Source organism: Excalfactoria chinensis, chromosome 2, assembly GCF_039878825.1.
Source record: "Excalfactoria chinensis isolate bCotChi1 chromosome 2, bCotChi1.hap2, whole genome shotgun sequence".
NCBI lineage: Eukaryota > Metazoa > Chordata > Aves > Galliformes > Phasianidae > Excalfactoria > Excalfactoria chinensis.
In genome coordinates this window covers 61,514,719-61,534,111 of record NC_092826.1, presented here as the reverse complement: position 1 = coordinate 61,534,111, position 19,393 = coordinate 61,514,719, and the positions used below count along the sequence as shown (strand labels likewise).

At 39.1% G+C, this 19,393-nt stretch overlaps 1 protein-coding gene across 1 annotated transcript in view; it reads right to left on the bottom strand.

Annotated features, from left to right (window-relative positions):
* Nucleotides 1-1,104: 1,104 nt before the first annotated feature.
* LOC140248700 (molybdenum cofactor sulfurase-like) overlaps nucleotides 1,105-19,393 on the bottom strand; it is a 32,725-nt gene continuing 14,436 nt past the window's right edge. Inside the window, exons 4-8 of the mRNA XM_072329674.1 lie at nucleotides 18,483-18,607; nucleotides 17,773-17,878; nucleotides 13,769-13,895; nucleotides 11,308-11,412; nucleotides 1,105-4,063 (exon numbers count right to left, since the gene is read on the bottom strand). Of these exons, the coding sequence (XP_072185775.1) occupies nucleotides 3,917-4,063; nucleotides 11,308-11,412; nucleotides 13,769-13,895; nucleotides 17,773-17,878; nucleotides 18,483-18,607 (610 nt within the window). The 3' untranslated portion in view covers nucleotides 1,105-3,916. The remainder of the gene's footprint in view (nucleotides 4,064-11,307; nucleotides 11,413-13,768; nucleotides 13,896-17,772; nucleotides 17,879-18,482; nucleotides 18,608-19,393) is intronic.

Sequence of the window (19,393 nt, the reverse complement as noted above, 5' to 3'; positions counted from 1 at the left end):
TTTCATATTGTGTCATAATTTCTGGGTATAGGAGAAATCTCTGAGCAATTCTTGGTGCCAAAGCTTTGAGTGAGCCACTCCCATTGCAGGGCACTTGTCCTTCTCCACTGAGAGCGACCCACACATGCCATCACACTGAGCTGACGTGAAAGAAACAGAGGCATCATAAGTGGCGCCTTTCTTAAGAGGCACCTCTCTTTCAGTGACTTGTTCTGGGGTGTTCCCATCTCTTCTTATGAAGTTCCATGCTGTGCTGAGATGTTGATAGCTCAAGAAAGGACACCTGCCTGTGAAGCCCATAGGCTCACACGCTCAGCAAAGGGGAGCTGTGTCTGGCTTTCTTCTCCCTTCTTCTGAGTCCACGTTTGTCGAGGTGGCTGCCTCACAATGGCTGTGTAATCACTGAGACAGGAACACACATCTTTCAGCCCCACAGAAGCCACCCACCTACTGGGTTACAGTCACACTCATCCAGTGAGTCCAGCAATGCCTCCACACAGAGCTGAGCTCAAAGAGCATGAGCTCAAAGGGAAAGAATGCAAGCACCACTGATCACATGCCAAACACTATCAGTATTTTATTGGTCTAATTGGAAAGAGTCTGAAGAAGAAATGCAGAGCATAATCTCCATAATTTATCAATGACAATCAATAATTTTCACATTCAATTTGTACATGATTTTGACAGGTGGCTGACCAAAATTTCTGACCACATTTTGAAGGATGCTATTGAAAATGAGTAAATCATAATGTGCCTGAGTTATCGTAGTCATATCACTGAACACATTTCAGAGGCTTCTTCTAAGAATGCTGATTTCTGTCCTATGATTCCAGCCTCTTCGCTATTATTAGAACTTGTAATAATCATCACTCTTGCCTTGAGATCGGAGGAGTTAAGTCCCGTAGAATATGGAATGTGTCTAAATAATTTATTGCGAGGAAATACAAGCTTCAAATATGTAGAGGACTTTCTACATATAGAACTCTCAAAATACTGTATTCAGGACATTTCTCATCCGTAGAAAGTAAATATGTATCTGCAATTAGTCAAAAGATTTAATTTTACAGCAATGAGAGAATTTTGGTCTGCATTCATATGGAACTGTATTTTTTTCTATATACTCTGAACATTGAGCAGTGATTCCCTTACAGAACATATAATATTCCTATATAATATACACACTGTTTTCAAGTGTTTATACGCTTCTCACTCATGCAGTACTTTGGTTTGTATGATGCTACGATTTTCCTTTCTTTGAATTTATCTTTTTTTTTTTCACATTCGGGGAGGGATGTTATTTCTGCAAAACCTCCAGTGCATGCCATTTAAACATGACTCCTCCTGCTTTAAGATTTTCCACAAAGTATTCACACTGAGAAGAATTCGTCTTCATCGATGGAAAGACTGGTGCTGACGCTCCACTTAACAGAAGGGAAATATTATTCTTCGCTGAGATGAAAGATGCCTTATGCCTCTTCCATCAATCAGAAGCATTGTGACATTTCCCGTCATCGCAGCACAAAGATGTTCATTCTGGGAAATGCACAGAATATACTAATGAGGATGTTCAGACATCAGAGGAAATATTTTTCTCCCCTGTAAAATGTCAGAGTTATTCTTGATCTAATATTACTGGGCCACAAAGAGAAAAAGTGTAATTGCTTGTAAATAATAAGTCAGAAGGAGCAAGCATGACATTTCAAAAGTTCAAATCTTCTCATCCTCAGTTATCATACTTTGCATTAAGGCTATTTACAAACAGTATTTGTCATATCACGGTGTACCGAAGTGGCTTATTTTGTAGTAAATGCAATGACAAGTAAAACAGAGCTCACGAGCTCACTGAGGTTTGCTTTCAGTTTCCTCTACTAACTTCTGTGCCATTCTAAACAAATGACGTGGCGGTGAGGTGAAAAGGACAAAGAAAAGCACCAGGGATCACCTGAAGGTCAGTATACAGCAGGTCTCCTCATATTAAATTTGCCAGAGTTGCACTGGGTTTCTATCCAACAAAACAAAGTTCTGCATAACAGAAGGGCAAAGTGTGGAACAGTTAAGAGATTCAGATACCAGGAAACTGCTTTTCAAGGTTCCAAAAAGCCAGCTCATTACAACATCACATAATTGACTACTAGACAGATAAAACCCCTGGTTTTCAAAGCAGACATCAAGGAGCACGGCTTGGGTTCAGAAGCAGAAGGCACAACTCTTAAAACTGATCCTCAGTTTACATACATATAAAACACTTCTCTCTTTCCATGTGTTTTATGGCAGGTTGTAAGAAATAGATAGCGTCTCTCTTCATTTCCATTACAAAGCTCTGCCGAGAAACTAATAACAGTCTGTTCCAGCTGAAGTGAGTAAAACCTGCTCTTCAAAAGAACAGGAGAAAAAAAGAGAGAGAGAAATAAAAGAAAAAAGACCATCTACCTTCTGAACTCTGATTCATACACTGAGCAATGCATTTCCCTTTTCCCACTTTATGGTGCTCTGAGATGATCGCTCCCTTTTCAGACCGACTGTTCAACCAAATCCATCACCAAGCTGCCTTCTTCCCCCCAGGGCTGCGCACACGCAGCTCAAGGATTGCTTCAGCCAGAAGCACTTTCACACAGTTGGAACCAAAACCACCTCAAGGAACACCTAAATCATTCTGGATGGGAGTCCTGACAGTGCTTTTAATGGGGCCCAAATTTCCCTTCCAAATTGGCAATAAAGTGGCCAACCCAGGAGATTTTCCTTTTCCAGGAGGACTTCCTGGAAGCATGACACTGCCATGTGACTGTTTGGACCCATGCTGGGGGTCATAAAACACCCGGCCTCAGTATGTTTAATCTTGCATTACACTGACTTCCTATGTTTTCTTTTTCTTTCCTTATTTATTTATCTATCCATTTATTTATTTATTTATTTAATGTGTTGCTTTATTTTTTTACTTATTTCCTCCATATCTGATGTATCAGATGAAGCCCCAGTAAAGAACTCAAAAACCTTCTAAGAAGGATATTATCAAATTCTCAGGAATGAGCACCAGGACTAAGAATAAAGAATAGTTTGACCTATTCAGGATGGAAAAACATTTCGACTTTCATGAGTTCCTCAAGTTGATGATGTTCCAGCATTCTGGCTATTTGATATTGCTGATTATAAGCAAAGTTTGTACAGAAATGCCCAATTTAGTTGAGAAAATTGTAATTAGATTAAAAATGTCTCAACATCTACAAATACATAAGGAAGCGAGTGAGTGGGAAGTCATCACCTAAAATGGATCAGGTGTAAAAGTGTCAAGTGGGAATGAGAAAAAGATGTTCAGATCAAATGGATTAAATTGCTTCATTGAGCTCTGTGCCCTTCTGATATTCCAAGACACCTTTTCCCAGGAGGATATTTCCCAATGCCAATTCCCACTGCTTCTGTGCTCTCATATTATGCTAGCATCACTGTGAAAAGCTGAAAGGACTGTGGCTCTCTCACCATGCTTCTGCTATCCCCTCCCAACCCATGGTGTTCACAAAGCACAGCCTGCGTTCTCTCTCCCAGATATGGTTTTAACAAAGCAGCATAAGGAAGTAGCAGGGTATTTTTGCATTTACTTTCCTTCGTTGAGATGTGGGTTTCTGACAACACTGTTGGACTTGTTTTGGGAGTCATCCACTACTAAGACTTGATCAAGCCTGTTGCATCCTGAAGCAATTGAGCAAAATAGAGTTATGGCTGCTGTAACCTAATCACAAGCAAAAACATGTAGGTGAGGTGTAATTATCAAGAGTACTGCCATCTGATAATGTTTGCTGTAAGCAGAAAAGTAAGACTGAAACCAGAAGCAAATGTGTGAAAGATTTTTCTTTCTTTTTGAATTACTGACTGGTGACTTGTTTTTTTAACTTGCATATGCATCTCTTCTCCGCCAGGAAATCTATCCTGAACATTTTTCTTCACTGAATGTTGGGCGTTGAATTTCTGTATTCTCCTTCAACACTGGAAGTACTTCAGATCCAACTGATAAAATATCTGGAAAGGATGAGCGCAAGGGCTGGTTCATCAGGTATATGCCAAAGTTTGTCTGAAAAAAGCAAAATAGTAATTGAGATGCGACTCATGCTAAAGTAATCAGATCTATAGAGGATCTCACAAACCATATACGTTTAGAAAAACAATATCACTTTAATAATAAGGATGTATGTGTGATCTTAATATAATTAAGATTATTTTAACTAATTAACTATAATAGACTGGTAAACAAGAGCGAACCTCATGCTACTCAAGAAGAATACCTTCAGTAAGTGGATAAATAACATAGTATTTCATCATGGGTTCCATAGTATTGTATTGGTAACTCACACTCAATTAATGACTCTTCTGGCTTCCTGACAGATATAGTTAATCCATTTTCACAAATAATGGCTAGGTAGCACCCAGAAGACACATATGTTCAAGCAGTGAGGAAAACTCTTGCATTTCCTACCATGCATTATTCACTTTTTAACAGAACTTGGTCTAACCGTGATGAATTTCCCTTTGTTTTTATCATTATTTTAGTGCATTTTACAGAAAATATTCTGAAAGTTTGTTCTATTAGGACTGCCACTTTTGATGCCATTTTACATGAACACTAGAAATACTTAGGCGAGTATCCTCATATTGCTGAATAATAAAGAAGAAAGAAGCAGGATAACTACTTAACCAACCAATCATAAGACCCTGCAGGCACTGAAAACCTGATCTGAGCTTCTGCACTCTTATGTATGGAATTAATTTTAAGCACATTAGATGTTAGAGTTAGAGCAGTCAACAGCTGGTTCTGACATAGGAATGTCACAGTAAGACATTTGGTGTGTTTCTATGGTCTTGTTCCCTACCTTCATAAATGTGCAGCAAAAATAGTCTTGCAAACTCAGGATGACATTTTAGAAGAATTAGAAACAATAAGAAAACAATTACAATGTAAAATAAAAAGTAAATGAATGCTGAAATCACGTTAAATTCAAAACTGATTTGTGGACCAGAATATCTTTGTTCTTCAAACTGAAGAAGATGGAAAGCCAACATAAATTTTCTTGTCAATTTTTTACAGGTTTGAATAAGAAGTACTTGGCTTTGGTAGGCTACAGCTGAAGTATTTGATTACCAGTCACTCACAAGTCTAAATGAAATAAAAAAGCAAACGTGATCCATTTGGTGTGTCTGAAAAAACACATTTTTAAAGCAAAACTTTATCATCCTTCTCCATTACCTGATTACATTTATTGCCATTGTTCAGATCAATGATCCCGAAACTGAGGGAATTACATTTACAGGAGATTTAGAAAAATATACTAGGTAAAAGGAATTGCAACAAATTAAAGATAACCAAATGTATTAGCTGAATCTAAGGGTGCATATTTGATAGATGTAAAATGAAGGCAGTGTGTTTTCTCCAGTTCTTGTACTACATAATTAAATAAAGATACAGAAATGATGTAACATGAAACAGCTCTTAGGCTTTGAAGAATTACTGAGATTTAAGGCCGAGGCCTACTCTCATGTAACAGCAATGCTATAAATCAGAGAACTATCCAAACATTGTTTCAGCATGGTTCTCTTTTCATTTGAAATCCTGAACACTAAGATAGCTCCCAGATAGATATTTTTTTGGCTATTTACACTATTCCTCCATTGTGTGGGTACTCCACATATATGTGACATGAGTTGAGCCTGATCAGTCCTATGCTACTAATGATGCTTTCTGGATACCGGTGTCTGCCCACACCGGTGGATGTAGGGTAGATCCTATGGTCAGTGTTCCAGAACACAGTGCTAAGGTATGACTGCAACACAGCAAGGTCCCAACCTGACAGGACAGTGACTGGATTGGAACAACCACAACACTGAAATGTTAAGTCAGTAGCAATTTCATCTAAAATCTTGAAATATGTATTATCCCGTTCTTGCTTTTCTCTTTGTTGTTGATGTGCCGTGGTTTCTCTATGGGCATAAATGATGTCTTTTTCATCCTTGTGTTTAACGGCCTGGATTTAATTTCCTAATGTAAAGATGACAGTTGCTATAATTTAATTGCTGTAAAAGATTAGGTAATCATAAAACAAATATTGTAAAATGGATATTAGTCAATTCTACAGTACTTTTCAAACAGGAAAGATTGTTTAACATCAATGTTAATCAACTAACTTCACACATGGGAATTTTCAACATGTACTTATGGCACTGATATTCTGACATCTTAAAGCAAGACTAAAATACATCTTGGCAGACTGCTCACTATGGATAATTTGCATCATTTCAGTTGCTCTGAATCATTTAACCAGATTTTTTTTTTTTTTTTCTTAAAGCAATTTAAACCCTCTGTGATTATTTGAGAAAAGACAGAGATAGACATATTTTATCTACCGCAGTCCTTAAATACTATTTTATTGCTGGACATCTGTATTTTTCTACTTTGACCAGGCATCTGAGTCTTAGGACTTCTAAGCCTGGATGATGCCTGAGGAGTTTTCAAGGTGATACTGATACTGATGATACCATTATCATTTCATTATTATGCCTACTCAGATGAGCATATTCCTGTAATATCACTTGCTGCTATCTTTATTTTCTGAATGACCGGAATTTAGCTTGTGATTACCAGAAATGGATTTTGTATCTTTTAAGAACATTTCCTTGCTTTTCTAGCAATTACAAATATTGACTTAGCAAAAAACCAAACCCGAACAACCCAAACAACAACAACCACAAACAATCACAAAAACTGTGCATCCTGCCTTTTGGGCTCTGTTTTAAGAAAAAAGACAAAATTGTCCATTCTCCAGTTTCAGTGCTGAAAAGAGACTTTCAGATACAGAGATTACAGCTTGCAGAGTCATTACGATGAACTGCAAAATGCCTCTGTGTATTCACTACCCTCTCCTGACTTCAAGGGCATCCATTCTGCACACAGCTTCCCCAGAGCAGATGGTCAGACTGTGAGCTGTGCTGCTCTGTCCATACAGGTGGCAGTAGGGGCCTGTTGCTCTTAAACTTCATGTAAAGCTGTCCCATTAGTAAAACTGCAACACTTCACTGCTGGAATAAAAAGATAAAACACTCTTGCCAACAGTGAATCATATGATAGTCATCACACCCACTGAAAGGAGAAGTTATGAAATGCTGTCATTCTTGCATGTTGTTTCAAATACGTTTACTGGAGCAACAATAAAAATATGTACTTCTTGGATATTTACTGTTTGAGAAATTTCATGGGTACAGCATCTCCTTTTGTAGGATGAAATGTGAGGTGCTACACCTGACACAAGCTGTGATGTGATGCCCTTAAGATACAGCTCCTAATCAATTGGTTAATTCCGACTAGCATCTGCTGGGGAAAGTGCCCTGCTAGAAGGTGTAATGAGCACAGAAATGATATGGCATGCAAACACTTAGCTTTGGATGGATGAGCTCTGGATTTTGCCCCTGGATGTACTGGATGTAGCTCTCAGCTGCTTTCTGTTAACAGATATATTTACCTGTTCACTTCTGTTCATTCATATAAGATAACCTCCCTCTCACACCAAGGTGTGGAAGACACCATGATTAAACCTGATTTATCTATCTATCTATCTATCTATCTATCTATCTATCTATCTATCTATCTATCTATAATGTAAAGATATTCTTTTAGCTCTGGATTCACCAAAGCTCATTAGTAAAGTCTTACACAACAGGGGAGTGTAAGCACTTACTTTTGACATACTGATTTTTCATATTGGAAAGAAAGGAAGGCTTTAACTTGGTAGCCAAAAAGAAAACAAAACACCTTTTTTTACTGAAAATATCTGGACAGCAGAAGGTTCTAAAAGAACTGATCGTTTTTTGCTCTCTACCTTAAATATGAATTTCCCAGTTCAGCCACCCCTGAGAAAAGAGAGCCATATTATTTCAGAGGTCTGCTAATTATGTACATCAGTCAGTGTTTGCAAGCATTCCTGATCTTTGGACAGAAAGCACTGCACGATGCAAAGCAAAATGATTCATCAGATAAGAGATTTCACTTGCTCTCCTTGCCAAGGTTTCAGCAAGCAGTCCAAAGGCACTGTATGGAATTCTGCAGGGATGGAAGCTCTCCCAGGCTCAATGAGATATATAAAAGGGGATCAACAGCCCAGAGGAAAAAACACAAATATTTAAGTGTAGAAAGGCATATACAACCATAATGGATTTCTCCATATACTTACGCTGAGGCAGACTGCTAATGCTATTCCCTTTGCTATCTTGACAACAAGTCCTAGTTCATAGCACTGCTGCAAATCTACCCACAAGGCTTACACTATTGTTAGCATTAAAGTGCATCTGAAAAACACAGAGGATAGGCAAGAATTCAGTGTTCTCTCCTCTCTGCCTGTGTTCCTTTTGCATCAGGTGGTGACGCATGTGAAACAGCATGTGGCTATTTTTACAGCATTTGCTTAATGCAGTTATCTAGCCTTTTGGAGCCTCCTGCCGTAACAGTGAGCTCTGCCACAGAAGGAAAGCTTGTTTTCTTCCTTCTCAGTCCAAAATTACAGAAGGAATTCTTAATGAATGTTTCTTCAGAACTGATGGCAGCAGAATTGGAGTTTGCTTTGCAGAGGTCACTGCACTTTACTTCAAGCAATGCAAGAGAAGGTTTGGTAGAAAGTAGTTGGCTGGGCTTCATCGCTGTGCTATTTGCTTATTAGGAAACTTGCAAACTGTTTGTGTGGCTAATTACAGTATCTCATTCTGACTTTCAGCAATAATCCATCCATGCAGAGCCTCAATATTTCAGCTTGAAGCAGCACCTGCTCAGAGTCTCAGAGGAGTGGAGAAAAATAGCATTTCAGAAATAAATATTAACCCACCTCTTACAAGCCTTTCTTACTGTCGTTCTTGACGTTCATTTGCAGTGTCCTTAACATTTTGGAAAGTAAGTATCTATGACGGCCTTTCAAAACTATCAGTTACCCTAGTACTAGGAAATTAGCTTAAATCGTACTAGCTGCATTTGTTTGTTGTAGTTCTATCTGTGTTACTGACAGCTGAGAACAGACACTGCTAAATTCCTTCATTGAATCTGTGTTTAATGAAAAAAAATATGAAGAGACGTCTGGTAGATGTACCCTCAACAGAAAAGCATTTGCTACAGACATAAGTCACCAAGGGATTAGCTCTGCAATTTAGCAAAGCCACAGGAACTCAATGTTTCTCCCTCCCCACCATGTACTGTGCAAGGTTTAGGTGGATGTCCTCTGCCAGCTCTGCCTAGCACACTGCAGATGCCACAGTCCTCAGGTGCTGCTGACTGATAAGCAGCTGGTGACCATCACCCCACAGATGACTTGGAGGAGGGATGGGCTATGATGTCTTCACAGACCCATTCAGTTCAGATTACTTCACTTGGCTGTCAGGCGTACCCAGAAGACTTGGCCCTACGCAGAGCAGGGCATGTTCACAAGAGTCCTTCTGCCAACAGTGCTGAGAGTAATCTTTGGCTGAAAGCTGGAAAAAATAAAAAGCTGATGGCCTTGTTCATTGCAGCATGGATATCTTTGCATAAATGAGAGAGAAGGGAAGCACTGCTCTGCTGTGAATAGCAGCATGGTGCTCTGCAGCCCCTTGCCATGTCATGCTCCTTTTATTTGATGCCAGGCTCTCAAGAGGCTGGGTTTCTTTCTTTGCCTTAATTCTGTATGAATGAGTCCTGTGGTTCTAGGACAAAGAAGTCTTTGCATTGCCAGAGTTAATCAGAACCAAAGAGAAGTTCATCTCTGCTGTGGGAAACATGCAGAAGATGCTGTGCCTCTCCTGAGGAGCTGTGTCTTTGAGGTGTCGTTGCCATGTGAAGAGGTCACCAAACACGATTACAATTCTACAGTGGCTGTCAGTTATAATCTAGCAAAACCCACGTAGGAGGGAAAGCCCTCCCTGCCCCATGTGGCAGCTGGACAGCATCCCAACCCAGAAAGTGTTCCAGATGTTCCAGCTTTGCTTCACCATTACCTGGAGAGGTCTCACTCTCAGGCTACCCACTATGATCAGGTTTTCATCTCACAGACAACATATACCCTCTCAGAGGGTGGTGAGGTACTGACACAACTGCCCAGAGAAGCTGTGATGCTCCATCCCTGGAGACGTTCAAGGCCATGTTGGATGGGGCTCTAGACAGCCTAAGCCAGTGGCGGGCAGCTCTGTCCTTGGCAGGAGGTTGGAACTAGATAGTCTTCAAGGTCCTTCACAACCCAAGCCAAGATTCTATGTTATGTGCTGCAGCAACCTGGATGCCAGCCTGCTGTGCAGCCCCAGGCTGTCTCAGGCCAGTGAGAAGCAGTGCCAGCAGGCAGCTTGGCCTGCTCGCCCCTCCCCACCTCACTCTGCACCAGGCAGCTGGCTCCAGGATGGAGCTGGCAGGGCTATTCCCCAAGGATAACACTCATTGAACATGTAGCTCTTTGTTTGCTTAGTGAGTCACTGAGACAAATCGATTTTGTTTTGTTTTGTTTTTAAACAAAAAATGCATTATTTGTAACTTGTTTGTGCTCTGTTTGGGTGAATAATTTGCAACCTGTTCGTTATTTCTCTGTCTCCATGCCGTGCACAGTCTCTGGTGTCTGGTTGCTATTGGCAAGGCTATTGGCGCTGACTGCCTTCCCTTTTACAGAAGCTTAACAGCAATCAGTGAATTCAGAGTAAGGATTTTCAGATAAAAAATGCTTCTGAGACTTGTGAAGCTTTTGGGATGCCGAACTGTCTAGCCATTGTCTGAGCACTCTCAGTTCCAAGAAGTAATACAACCTGAGGAAACCCAACAACTCCAAACCAGCGTCTGTGTTTCTAACCTATACCTCACTCACTTTCCCGATCAGTCACTCTCCACTTGGATTATATTCATGTCTGCTCTGGGTTTCCTAAGCCTTTTTCTCTCTGCAAGAGTAATGTTTAGTCTCAAGAGCTAATTGTATTGTCACAAGCACTTTGTGATTTTTCTGCACATTTTTCTTCTGGAATGACATCAACACATTGTCTCATATTTTTCAAGACCAAAACAAACGTTGTAAAGCGGTACATACTGAATTAAAGCAAGCAGAGTGAAAAACAGTGCACATTAATAGCCAGTTTCTGAATAAAAGAGACGTTGAGCATTTTTTGGAAATAAGCCATATCATATCTGGCTTGTAAGTCCATCCTCTTTCGACTGAAAAAACAAATGATAATGGTTAGCTGAAGAACTTAACAGTGAGTATTCTCTCAGCAGGTATTCCACTATGCATGCAATGTGCTACATCTTTCTGTGCAGCTCTTACAGAGCAATGTACTGACCTTTTTACCCCTGGCAGCAGACAGAGATTGCAGAAATTCTTTGTTTCGTTCCCCAGACTGTTGATCAATGCAGATTACTTGACATCTGGTACATGGACCCACAACCTGAAATTTCAGTTAAAGAAGGGTCACTGCTATATCAAAACAGTACACCATGGAACAGTACAAGCTTACAGACAGCATAATCCTGTAAAAACATGTCTTCCACATAATTTTCCTTTGTTCTTTTAGGCCTTAATTATGTAAGGGGTCAGTCCTGCTCACCTCATGTAGGTACATTTTAAAGGTCTCGCTGAATTTTTAGTTCCTCTTTTCTTTTCCTTTCCTTTTAAGAAAAACTTTGCCAGGGAAATAAAAACATCTTATTTGTATTTCTCGATGGCTTGACTTCATCTATGAGCTGGTAGGAGCACTTGCCCAAAGAAGAACTGAGTTTAAAATTAAACTGGGTGCTCAGGATTTACTCAGAAGAGTATTTTCATTTCATTTCATTTCATTTCATTTCATTTCATTTCATTTCATTTCATTTCATTTCATTTCATTTCATTTCATCTCTATTCATTTTTTTTTGAACATAGAAAGCTCTATACAAACAGGCAGAAGAATTTTTTTATGATAAGACACTGGAACAGGTTACCCAGAGAGGTTGTGGATTCTCCTTCCATGGAGATACTCAAGACCTACCTGGACACTTGCCTGTGCAACCTGTTGTAGGGAAACTGCTTTAGCAGAGAGGTTAGACATGATCTCTTGAGGTCCCTTCCAGTGCCTGCAATTCTGTGACTCTTTGATGATCTTGGAGCAAAACTAACAGGGTTTGGTTTGCATTGTTTCTGTGCAGTTGAAATACACAATATCCCATACGCTTTCTTATACGTATGGAAATTGTAGATAAACAGAATGTAAATTGTGAATTTTCACAAGTCTACCATCAGAAAGGATACTGAGATCCACAAGTCTAACATCATATATAATACAGAGCACTGTTCCTGAAGTCAATTCCTGTTTGAAAAAGGGTTCAGTTTTAGGGGGACACAAATCTGCCATTAATTGCTTCTTCTGAAACATTAAAATGAAGAAGAGTTTTGCTTACTACTGCATGCCAAGATTTAGCAGAGCTCTGCATGTTAGAAAATAACTGTTCCTTAAAATATCTTAATATAAGTTTTCTCATTTTGTATAATGTTATAAAATTCAAATAAGGCAAATTGTTTAACCTCACACTGCAAATATTTCTATGTGTTGTTCTGAAGTGCTGTTTTATTTCTTTGAGGTACACCTAGAACTGTATGTACAACTATTCAGTGTAGCCATTAAAACAATACATTTGGTTCCACTTTTTCACACAATGATTTGCAACAACTTAAATATTTGATTAAAAGAAAGACAATACAATAAGAAAATATTTTATCCCACTTTCTTTGTTCAACACTGTATTCTATTGTCTTTCTGGCATCAAACACCTGAAGAAATTTTTCCTCAGTTTTCTTCAACTCACTTTGCAGCTTACTGATCAAAGTACACATAAGAAAAGAGAAGTCATATTTTCTACCCTTACTGAAAAAATAGCCTTTCCATTTCTTAGAGTATGCTGACTAGAAACAATTAGGAATGATTTCTATCTCAGCTTCTAGATCTGGCCTTAGCACTTCTCTTATTCACATCCTTCATTATCATCCCTTAGCAAACAGCGAATTGCTCTTTCACATCCTTGGCAATGCATTTACAAATATATATTTCATATCTAAGAATGAGATAAATTCAATACAACATGTAACAAATATATTCATCTTTTCTCTAGGTTTCACGTGTAGCTTCTTCGTGAACCTTTGCTTGCAGTTTTTCTTAAAAGAATTTCCTTGCCAGCAAAGTCTGACTTGTTAGCATTTTCCTTACAGTACAAAGGACATTACACTGTGAGGTATGATATGAAGCATAATGTAAGAAACAACCTTATCTGAGGCTAGACTTAGAAACATGTCTTGAATGGAGATTAAGTTGTATACACCAGAGGGCAATGGACAGTGATCACTCACTGGTATTCATGTCCAGGCTTCCGGCAATCAGTACAACGACTGATGTGCAGCAACCTGAGACTGCTTTTAGATTATCACACTTAAGAGCAGATAGTATTCTCTTGTTACGTGCTTGCTCAATATTTCCTGCAATCCCCACCTTAAAACAGTGATTATTTTTGCCTCAGTTGGATGGAGATGGGAAATGTTATGAATTATGAAATTTGAAAAAAAAAAAACAAAAAAAACCATCAAAACCGCTCAATCACTTTGCAGCATGTTAGCCAGGGGTCACAGCATGGGTTTTGTTAGCACTTTGTAAATTTCACCTGCACACGTTGTGCTGCCCATGTTCAAGTCAAAGATTTCCAAGAATTGCTAAATCTCCAGCGGCCAAAATGCTTTGTGACAGAATAAGACTTTAGACAGTGGAGATAAGTTTGCACCTGGAATCGCAGGGAACCTATTGAGATCTCAGCCCACTCTTCTTCTTCAAAGGATTCTGGAGCACTGATGACAATGTTGGCACGGAAACGTCGGATTAATTCCTCTATTTCCAATGGCTCTTTCAATCTATATATCAGAGTTCACAATGAAAGAGAAAAGGTAAGCTTAATTAATGTGTTCTGTGATAGTTCTGCACTAGATTTTTGTGCTGTAAGAAGCTAGTGCCTAATAGAATTCATCAAGTGCTTTTTTCCAGAATAAATTGGATCAAGTTTTATTACAAAGGCAATAAAAGAGGCACAAGATATTCTACTATAACTTGCAATCAACTAGGTGGCTTCTTCAGAGCTGTAACTGTAAAGTACTGTAAATAAGGCAGAGAGACATGCAGCAATTAAAAACAATGCATATGAAAAAAACTTCTTTACCAGTTATATGCAAGGGTAATGGTAGCAAATAAAAAGATCTTTTGACTAAGTTATCACTTGTCTAATTAAATGCTTCTAACAAGAAAGCAAATAAAAGCATATTCTGCACATGCTGTAGTTGAAAAAGGGACAAAACCAGAAGATGCTCAAGGCCAGTAAAGGCATTTTATGAAAGAATGTATTCCTCATATTATTTGTCTGTAGGCTGCAGCAGATTGCACCAAATGACAGATGTTTAGAAAAAAAATTAATCTCTGTGTGAAGATATCTCCACCTCTTCACAAGCATTAGAACTGCCAGAGTGTAGATTTGTGTCAGTGTTGAGAACATATATGTGGGAGACAGAGCAGCAGACTGCATATAAATATCAGAAAGCTGGCTGCACCTTTGGATTCTTCATTCTCCTTCCAAAAGAGAATTCTACCAGTACCATAAAAAATGCCAGCCCTAAAATTTGTGAGGGAGGTTCTCTGAGTACCACTGTTAGTAGGAAAGAGCATTTCATTTTGTGCTAGTAATGGTGGACATGAACAACTACTTTCAATGTTTCATCAGCTGTGTTCTGAGAACTTTTGGATACGACACACTCCAGCAGAGATCATAACTTGGGTGAGTATTGCAAAGATGTTTCTGTTTTGGAAAAAAAAAAGGGTTTTAAAAAAGGAGAAACATTTTGAGATTTGTGTTCTAATTAAAATAAGGGGAAAAAAAATGCAAACTCAATGCAAGGGGAAAAGTCTTCCCATCGAGCAGTCTTGGCAGAATAGGTCTGCTACATGAACAAGAGCTTGATATCATTTAAACAGCCTAGATGATCCTCTTTAGCAGACAAATGTGCGTAAGGATGATCTCCAGTCCAACCACACAACCTTGGCTCCAAAACACTTTCACTGCTCACAAGGCTTCTAGGAGCCTGGGGTTAGAAAGTGAAGTGGGAAATTGCAGGGCTGCAAGATTTCACTAGAGATCCCACAAGCAATCCCATGGCTGAGATAGAGCTTATCGTGATTGCAGTAGGTAAGCGCAGACTACGCTGATGCTGAGACTTACGGGGGAAAATAGCAGTTAGCTATGAAACAGTTCAGTTACACCATTTTGTTTCCTGATTTTACTGTGGACTGTCTTGACACCTGGCAGAAAGGAGTGCTGTGTACAGATAGTTTGCAATGCATTTTGTGACAGATGAGTTCCTGCCACCCACTCTGGTATTAAGGGGTACATCAAAGGCCCTGGTAACCTCAGAGCTGAGTTCATAGCGTTCTGAACCAGTATCTAAGAACTACTTCTAGTTTTGACTTCCAGTCCTTGATGCTGCTTCTTCAGGATTTCAGTGCCCACACTCTTACTGTCCCTCTCTGCTCAGTCTCACCTCCAGAATACCTGACTCTCCCACATTTATCCCCAGTCCTCACAACTGCATGTAACTACTTAACAGCATGTATCTGAGTAAATTCCTGTTATTTCCTCTCTCTAAAAACATGAATCAGTTGGACAAAAGCATCTTCATCCTGTTAATCTCAGCATGGATCTGTTGTGTAAATCAATGTAATTTACCAAAGTTAGCTTGAGTACTTAGAACTTTCCACAGCAGCAGGCCCTGCAATGCAGAAAGCATTCCATATATTTAACAGAAACTGAACATGATTATTTGCACCTTCAGAATATTTCTATCAGGAACATTTGAGCAGACCAAATCATGAGGATTTTCGTGGAGGTAACCTCTAAAGGCAACAGGTGGATGTCTCTTTACACACATAGTTTTCCATCAGCACCTTACATTCTAATTTATAATTAAATTGCTGTTACTGTTTTAGATCACCTTTCAAGAGCCAAGTGCAAAGGTGAAGATTAATTTTCACTTACGACAGAATATGCAAACAAAGAGAAACGATTAAAATTCAGCTGCAGATTGAAAGGGTTCTATAAATCTTAGCAGGTTCCCATTAAACAAAAATAAACTTACATCCAAGATGCTAACTCATATTTTCTGAATAAAATAAAATAAAATAAAATAAAATAAAATAAAATAAAATAAAATAAAATAAAATAAAATAAAATAAAATAAAATATCCCCATACGCAGATTCTTCAGAGTTTACTGCATAGTTCAGTATTTTTGAAGCTTGTAAGGCAATGACTGAATAGCAGTAAAGAATGATGGTGCTGTACATCAATAATTAGACATTAGATTAGATGTTACAAAGAAATTATTCGCTGTAAGGGTGGTGAGACACTAGAACAGCTGCCCAGAAAAGCTGTGGATGGCCCATTGCTGGAAGTGTTCAAGGCCAGGCTGGACAGGGCTTTGAGCAGCCTGACAGTAGGTGTCCCTGCACATGGCAGAGGTTGGAATCAGATGATTTTTAGGGTGCCTTCCAACACAAAGAATTCTATGATTCTATTATGCTGAATTAATTTCTTCAGCACACTGAGAAGGCACAGTATGGCAAAATTAGGGGGGGTCCTCAGCCTATGATGAAAATTGGGAAGCAAAATACTCAGGCCCAGTGGCAGTTCCAGTCATGTCTGGAGCATCCTTTGAGAAAAAGGAGATTATGCTGTACTTAGGAGAATGCTGCAAGATATTAGGTGCAAAAACAGTGGATCATCTGACATTGCATGTTCCAAAGTTCCCCGTCCTTCTCCTCCTGTCACTTACTGCTTCATCTGGAACTTTACTCTTTTTCTGCACACTCAAATATCATATCTGCAGGTCAAGGGTGGTGATCCTCCCCCTCTACTCTGCCTTGGTGAGGCCTCATCTGGAATATTGTGTCCAGTTCTGGGCTCCCCAGTACAAAAAAGACAGGGATCTCTTGGAAAGAGTCCAGCAGAGGGCCACAAAGATGGTGAAGGGCCTGGAGCATCTCCTCTATGAGAAGAGACTTAGGGAACTGGGTCTGTTTAGCCTTGAGAAAAGAAGGCTGAGAGGGGACTTGATCCAGGTTTATAAATACCTGAGGTGTGGGGGCCATAGTGGCGAGGCTGGTCTGTTTTCAGTAGTGCGTGGGGACAGGACTAGGGGAAATGGGCTGAAACTTCAGCATAGGAAGTTCTGCACGAATGTGCGCAAGAACTTCTTTACAGTGAGGGTGACGGAGCACTGGAACAGGCTGCCCAGGGAGGTGGTGGAGTCTGCTTCTCTGGAGATATTCAAGACCCGCCTGGACGCCTACCTGTGCAACGTGTTGTAGGGAGCCTGCTTTGGCAGGGGATTGGACTCAATGATCTCTAGAGGTCCCTTCCAACCCCTACAATTCTGTGATTCTGTGATCTTTCCACAAACAGAAGTTGACTCATTCCTAATGGTCCCCTACCATCAGATCAACCATCAAAGATGTTTGTTAAGGTTCTCCTGAAGATGACTGTTAGGCAGTTCATACCCGTGTATTTAACTCAAGTTTTCAGAAGCATTTCAGGAGTGATTAATAATAGCAGTTTAGTATCTATATATTTGATGAACACTGAAAAGTACATGCCTCTAAATTTTGAGATAAAGCAATTATATTGGTACCTTCTGGCAAGATTCTGGAATCCAGGACAGCTGAATGATATTTGAAGACAAAAGAATCTTACCTTGCAGTAACATGTTCTTTCAGCTGCAGAATGCTGGCTGCATTTATCAGAAGGTATTGAGCTTCATTCACAAGAGAGAGCGAGATGCTTGTAGCACATGTCAGACCTACCAAAAATCAATCCTATATTATACAATGATGGATAATCAGGAAGACTATAATAGCAGTTTCATTTTTCCTTTGACCTCTTATTCTTTCTCATTAAAACATTTCTCACTGGGCTCCAGCCACTAAGGAAAGATTCCAGGAATCCTCTCAAAACTGCAAATTGTAACGATACAATGCATTTAGAAACTGACACATAGCTGAGATTTTACCAGTTCTAAAATAATTTACAACTGCAATATCTATGGGTTTTCAATGCTCTTTCAATTTGATTGCTTTTATTAAAAAGAAAAAAAAGTATAAAAATACATTCTTTTTATAGATTTTTCATTACCATTTCTCAAAATGATCATTGGATTTCCAGATAAAATCATTGTAATGATGATAAAAAAGGAAGATGGAGGTATTTGTACATTTTCACCAAATGAAAGCAAGAGAAGGGCAGAAAAAGCAGAGTACAGGTATAAATGTACCCATAGAAGCCTACTAAATCAATATTACATGACTCCCCTTTTATCAAGGAAATTTTATACTCAGTGTGAAGTCAGTGACTCCATATTTACTAAGTGAGGTACCACACTATTTTTTTTAAGGTTGACAACAAACCTTTTGTATTTTTGCGTTGCATGTCATTTTTCCTGTCTGGACTTTGTCTTATCAAGCGACACGGACAACCAAGAAATGTAGAGAACCAGCCAGCAGTTCTTTCTCCACAGTCATATGTTTTCACCCTATCATGAGAATGGAGAGACTTTACAAAATCTGATTGCCAAAACATTAATTTGCAAAACCGAAGACAGATGACAATGATGTTTATTCTACATAATTTCATTTCCCAGTTTCCTCAGCTTTACTCTGTTTGTCTTAATATTCACGAGATCTAATTTAGTATTAGACCATAAATTATTGCAGAATAAACTATTATATAATTGTAGTGCTCAATGACTTAGAGGTACAGTAACTGGTAGCCCATACTAAAGCATTACAGTGAAGTGTTGTGAAGATGTTACTCTCTAGTACGTGCTTTTTACTTCACTAGTAGAGCCCATGTAGCAGTTTTACTTAACCTAAAGGTGGTTAAAGGTACTAGTAATCTGTCTAGTCAGTTATGCGAGGCTGGCCTTCTTTACCTAGATCTAAGCTCTACTAGAAGGGTTTTTAGATCACTACTCTCATTTCAGGAAGTACACATATCAGACCTATTTGCAATTAGCATCCTCAGCCCAGAGTCAATTTCAGTTGTATAAAAATGGGGCATCTAGATTTAGCTAGTTGTCTGGGTTCCCCTCACAGAAAATAGAAAGAGATAAGTACTTTGAATCTATATCAGATTGCAGGATGTGATGACTCTTACTTCAGGGGTGTTTTTTAATGGCATTTTGACTGATGTTTAACTGTTAAATGGCACGAATAGATGAGGGGAATGTAGATTCTCATGCAGGATTCTTGTAGTAAGGAAAGTGAAGTAGCAGTGGTCCTGTGCTCACCTTGCTATCGTACCCAGACAAAAAAAGCTC